General features: G+C 36.0%; 2 protein-coding genes across 2 annotated transcripts in view; both read right to left on the reverse strand.

The window, feature by feature from the left end:
• LOC107102544 (serum paraoxonase/arylesterase 2-like) overlaps positions 1 to 2498 on the reverse strand; it is a 9559-nt gene extending 7061 nt beyond the window's left edge. Inside the window, exons 1-4 of the mRNA XM_015401907.1 lie at positions 2403 to 2498; positions 2105 to 2172; positions 1839 to 1894; positions 1458 to 1626 (exon numbers count right to left, since the gene is read on the reverse strand). Of these exons, the coding sequence (XP_015257393.1) occupies positions 1458 to 1626; positions 1839 to 1894; positions 2105 to 2172; positions 2403 to 2485 (376 nt within the window). The 5' untranslated portion in view covers positions 2486 to 2498. The remainder of the gene's footprint in view (positions 1 to 1457; positions 1627 to 1838; positions 1895 to 2104; positions 2173 to 2402) is intronic.
• A 1379-nt stretch (positions 2499 to 3877) lies between these two features.
• The window catches only part of LOC107102526 (serum paraoxonase/arylesterase 2-like), a 7958-nt gene continuing 5570 nt past the window's right edge, over positions 3878 to 6265 (reverse strand). The window contains exons 8-9 of the mRNA XM_015401870.1: positions 4367 to 4495; positions 3878 to 4259 (exon numbers count right to left, since the gene is read on the reverse strand). Of these exons, the coding sequence (XP_015257356.1) occupies positions 4098 to 4259; positions 4367 to 4495 (291 nt within the window). The 3' untranslated portion in view covers positions 3878 to 4097. The remainder of the gene's footprint in view (positions 4260 to 4366; positions 4496 to 6265) is intronic.

The following is a 6265-nucleotide window of genomic DNA, read 5'->3' on the forward strand; positions in this document are numbered from 1 at the left end:
TCTCTAAATATATTATCTGCATGCACATCATGAAAAGTGCTCAATCATCACATCAGAGTCTGTGTTATGGCAGCATCTACAGCCCCATAATAAGTGCTCTGGTCATTCTTTTGATTTAAATGTATCACTTTAAATCTGTTTACCATATTGTTTTTTTATTATTATTTTCACTTATAATTTGGCATTGGTTGGCTATTTGGGTGCACTCAAATGGTTGACTCATTTTGCCACGTTTTTCTTGTAAAGTTTATTTTGAACTAATACTTTTCTTTTGAGCTGCCAGTTCCTGTGAGGCTGCCATGTGGGCCAGGCCAGTGAAGCAAGAGTCCCTGCTGCAAAGAATCTCAGTGGCACTGAGACGTAATTGGACTCTTCCATTTATTTTAGAAGAGTTGTGGGAAAGTTTATGTTTTTATTTTATTTTATTAGGTTTTTGTAGTAATTAAAGTTTGAGAGTTTAGCTACTTAAATAGTTTTCTCTCAATTTGCTGATTTTGTATTGTACAGATTAGTTTGCTCTTTTTGTTGTAGTTTTATTTAGGTAAATGTTTCCTCTTGTGTCAAAACGGCCTGATCAGCCAGTGTTCCCCTTCAGTGTTTCTTTGTCAGGACAATTAATACTACAGTTTCTTGTATTAAGTTTGTTTGTTTTTTTTACCTCATTTTAATTTTTGGGCCCAGATTTATGTTTAGATTCCATCAAGTTTTTGTAAATAAATCTGGTTTCCAGTTTTTCCTCAAAGTTCCCTGTGCTTTTCTGATTATTTTTGGCTAGGTCCCTCACATTCTGATAATGACTGCAAGTAAAGTTCTTCCTGGAACTAATATTCAACACTGTCTGAGAAGGGAGTCAAGTTAAACAGTAACACAAAACTTATGCATCGACTGACATTAATCTGTCGTATGCCTCTGTCAGTTTATTCTCTCTTCGGTGTTAAGAAAAATTAACCAGACACATCAAAGCAAGTGTAGGATACTGACGAATCACACCACAAATTAACAAATAAGTCTATAAAAATGCAGGAGGAATGTGATTTTCCACCTTGTTAGCTCATAGTTTATTACATATTGGCTAATACTTCAGTCATTATTTAAAGGGAGTAAATGAACATGACTTTGCTACCCATTAAACCCACTTTTATTTTAGCAAATTAAAAAAAACCTCAAATTTATAATTCATATTCAAGAAATTCTGCTCTATTTATGCATCATTATATTATAAACACTAGCTTTTAAGGGTTATTGATGCTACACCAATAACATAGTGTGTAGTAGCTTAATGTGATTGGTTTAATTGCATTTAAAAGCAACCAAATTAGGTATTTGTTGGCCATTATTACATGATTATTTACTACAGCTATGAAAGGAACCACCTATGCTGATTATGCACCAGTTTAAATGAAAGATTTAAGGAAAGAAATGATTTATGTAATGCTTGAAGTTGGGGTGTGTTTTACCTGCTGCATCTGTGTACACGCTAATGCCATGTGGATTGAAAGAGCTGAGGTCGAATTCTCCTTTGATTTGCAACTCTACTGGGGTCGGATTTGGGTGCAGCAGGTCCAAAACGTACAATTTTCCTGATTCATTGGAGAAGAATGGTAGATCGAGGTAATCGTGCAGCCCCTATGTAGAAAAAAGTGAATGTGAGAGATCTTTAAAGACAACCTTTGTGCTTTTAGAATGCATTTTCACAGGAAGTTACTAAACATTTTCTTTTTCATTTAGTATGGCTATCTTTATTTATTGTGCTATACGCCCACCCCAGCAGGAGTAAACTCAGTGTGTGTGAAATCTGACCAATAAACTAGATTTCTAGTAATTAAAACAAAACATACTGTGCTTAGAAAGGCAAGTCCATGTCGGAGTATAGTGATGTCCTCTGCTCCATACTCTGAAAACAGGTTTAACATTGAAAGTCTATTATTTGTTCTTTAAGACTATCTTGCTGACAGTTGACCTACTTAATTGGACTTCAGACTTTCTTGTTGCTTTAACATGTTACAAAGAATTTTATTTAAGTTTTTTTTTTAAAGAAAACAAATCTTTTACATTATAATAATAAAATCAGGAGACATTTCTGCATGTCAAATAGCCTACATACCTATATAAGGTAAATAATGGCACCGGAGGGGTTTTATAGGCATTTCTCTGGAGGCGAGGCTGATCCTGCTGCAAAATAAACAACAAAAAAACATAAAACAAAACAAAGCGCACATACACACGACCTATTAAACTAATATCAGCTTCAAATGTTACATTTTAAGTTGAATTTAAAGGAAAAGTATGCACACTTCAAATGTTAGACCGTTCAAGCAACAGCTATCAGTTTTAAGGATAGTGTCTTGTCAGTCCTATTCGTGCCTTTTCAACATTAGTTGGTAAAACTTGAAGTTACCTACTTTATTTTATGAAACCCGTATCCAAAGAACGCAGCTAAAGCCGCAACAGCAGCTGCAAGCAGAGCTTTCTTTAGGGCAGCCATGACTGAATCCCTGAGTGCGTTTACACGCCTTAACCAAAGAGGGCGCCAAAGTGTATTTATTCGACAGGAAAAAAATGTTTTTTATTTTTATATAACAAAACAATAGTGTACAAAGTCTCGTTGAGGTACAGACATTTCAACGTCGGTAGAGAAAAAAAATAGTAACATGGGGCTAAAAACAACAACAGATACATAAACAATAAGGCCAATGAATAAAAAAGAGCAAGATTTAAAACAAAAGAAAAGTAGAAATATTGGCAGTTACTTTTTTGCTAGAAACAGATTTAAAAATTTTCAATGAGGAGTAATACAATTTAAGTTACCAAAAAACTGTTGATAGAGCAAAAAGAACTGAAGGCCACAGGTTGCCATCTTGGTACTCCTCACTACGGAGTCGCCAGAGGCGTAGCCAGAAAATGTTTATTAGGGTGGCCAGGCAATAACCAACACACATTGAGGGGAGGCACCAGAACCTCTCAGTCAATCTACACTCTTCTAACAGGAATATTAATGAGCAAAACATACAAATTTTCTGAATAAAGACAAACTATACTAAACTATACCACAGCCTTTGCTAACAAATAGATGCAGATATTTAAACATCTGTGCTTTCTAGATAAAAGGTATAGTGGATCAAATCCTTTCAGGTTTGAGTTCTGGGGCGAACATCTTTTCCATTGTCTTTACTTACCTACTTTAATCAACAATCATTCTGGATAAAATTGATATTTACAAGTACTAATATCTACATAAAATTAATCATTAATAAGTTTTTATTAAAATAGTTATTTATCTATGATTTCACTGAAGACTCCTAGCAGAGACGCATTTTTTTCTCTTTACCCACAAACACAAAATCTAGTTATGGAAAGAACATGAATTCTGTACTTATCTTTATTGTTAGTATTTTAATGTGCATAATTAACCACAGTGTTTTTGTTGTCAAGTAATTTTTAATGTATGAACATTTTAAATGTTTTAAATATTCCACTGTGTGTATTAGAGGGGGAAAAATGGTAGAGGAGGCCAATGACTGGCTAAGGGTGGCCATGGCCAACCCTGGCCCCCAATCTAGCTCTGCCCCTGGGAGTCGCACCATAAAAATGCCTGTAATGTAATTTAATTATGATAAAAATTGTATTAATACATGTATATTACATGTACATAATCAATTTAGCACTTTTGGCACATCATCAGATTGTGCATGTAATATTCTTAATATCTGACTAAAGTATTATGCTCCTTAAAAAACCTAAAAAAAAAAAAAAATCCCCAGACTGAAAAACACTAAAGATCATCAGACTTTACAATGCCACTAAACTGTAACCTGCCACCACTCTGCTGTACACAAGATACTGTATATACAAGTCACCTTAAATCTTTATTTATATTCCCTTAAAACTGAGGGTAGTCAGTTCGAACCACATCTCCAGTCTTGAGCTTGCTGTGTGAGCTGAACCCGGGGTAAAGAAGTTTTCTGTTTTTACATCCTCTTAAGAACATTTAAGAAACAACTCCTGCAGCATTTCATCATTAAAATCATTGCCTGAAGAAAAAGACACATAATGATTTCAATTTTATTGGCTCAACTTGCATAAAAATCTCCCCTTGCCTATTTTAAATCGCAACACAATGCTTTATGGAACACGGTCCCTATGAGCAGCTTCTCCCCGTAGACTGCTGCCACTGAGGAGCCCATGAGCACATGGCCATCATCTGTATACACCTGGGTGATCACGGGCTGATCCGAGAGGATGTTTTGGATGCGGATGACCTGCAAAACATAATCAGGAATAATAAAGAGTAAACAAGATAACATGTATTGCATCTTTTGGGAAAATAGATGAAATATATATTCCTGTTTTCCTAAAAGAAACAAACCTCTGATCCCGGGGGATCTTTGGGATCAAACAGGAAAAGCTTCTTTGCATTAATGTGACAGCCTAGCCAAAGGTCGCCGGTTTCAGAATCCACTTCAATGTTGTCACAAAGAGAACCCACAGGTACAGACTGGTAACGATAAATCAAATCAAATCATGCTATATATCCACTAAAAACAAGCTAAGTTTGTACATCATCGGAGACACAATTTTATTTCAAAATCCCATAAAAGTGTTTAAGTTGTTCTGAATCCCTTCTACAACTTCCGTGCTGTGATAGATCAACTGTATTACATCAATGGACATCAAGGTGACAGACGTCTTGGAAAATTCTGTACAAAACAACTCAAATGCTCTGACATACCTTTATAACATAATGCATATACTTTACCTGCAAGAAAGCTTGTTTACAAACTGCTGTACTAAATAAATATAAAAACAAAGAATTAGGAAATTATTTGAGACTGTATTCATTATTTTTCTTTTTATTTAATTTATGTTATCCGGTTCTTATACAGGTTCTTAGGCATGGTGTCAGCAAACCTAAAACGTAATTGCTCTGTAAATAAACCATAAACTGTCTTAATAGATAGATAAGGAATACACTTTGTTCCCAGCTTGTATATTTGCAGAGGATAATAAAACTTACCAAGAATTTAGCAAAGACTTTAGGTCTCTGCTAAGCAGTTACCTTTAGAAATGATTCTGTAAGGAATTTGTAACATTAAGCAATAAACAGCAGGAAGTGAAATAATAATTGGTAAAATAAGAGCAAAGTAAAAAAATGGGGGGATTAAAAGTTGTGGTAAACTTTTAAGATCATAGTGAGATGTTAAGTTGATGTTAAGATCCATTTCCCCAAAGTATCAAAAGCTTAAACACAGAATTATCATCTGGTTTATTAAATTCAATCAGAGCTATTTGGTTAATTGCTTGACCATTTTTATAACATTAAGATGAGGACAAAAACCAGTAAACTCTTTGATAGTTAAGATGCAAACCAATCTAAAGGCCATAGATAAGAATTGGCCAGTGCCGTCTTGATCCGCTGGTTCAATACTAAAATTTTGTTTTAACTATTCACTAAGTGAATCAACAGTAAAAAAGAAAAAAGGGTCAAAAAGGGTTTTACTAAGCATAGATCTTAGTTTATTTTTCAGGTTAATGTAAAATGAGACGGATTACATCTCTCAATGTTTTCGTGAATGACCGATCTTCAGCATTGTCTGGCTGTTGGGGGCAGTGCCCCTGGACCGGCTGACTGGGTTCGTAGTTTCCCCTCCATAAAAAGGAGAGCGTGTTTCAAGTCTAGAGGGATCACCCTTCTCACCCTCTTTTAAGGAAGGCATATGCCAGGGTCTTGGAGAAGAGATACTGATTGTCAAACCTTGGCTACAGGAGGAGCAGTTTGTTTGTTTTTTGTCCTGGCCATGGAAAAGTGGACCAGCTCTAAACTGTCTGCATTGTGATTGAAGGTTAATGAGAGTTGGGGTCCCTTTACAATCCATTGGACTCTGGTAAGGCTGCCGTCTTAATGGTCCTGTCGATAATTTTAAGGACAGGATTTCTAAGTGCAGCCAAAGACCGGAGGAGATATTCTTTGGAGACCAGCTGATTTCATTCTTGTTTTTTGCAGATGACGTGATTCTCCTGGCTCCCTCCTGCCAAGACCTACAGCATGGACTGAGGCGGTTCGCGGCAAACTGTGAAGCGCCTGAGATGAGAATAAACGCTTCCAAGTCTGAGGCCAAGCTGCTGGAATTAACTTTCTCTCTAGGGTGGCTGGGCATTATCTTAGACATAGTGTGAGAATCGCTCTCATCTAGGATTGGAGCCAGATGAGGTGGCGCGAATATTTATTTCAGATGCCTCCTGGACGCCTCCCTCAGGACGAGCTTTA

This window comes from Cyprinodon variegatus, unplaced genomic scaffold, assembly GCF_000732505.1.
Source record: "Cyprinodon variegatus isolate N-32 unplaced genomic scaffold, C_variegatus-1.0 Scaffold1271, whole genome shotgun sequence".
Classification (NCBI taxonomy): Eukaryota; Metazoa; Chordata; class Actinopteri; order Cyprinodontiformes; family Cyprinodontidae; genus Cyprinodon; species Cyprinodon variegatus.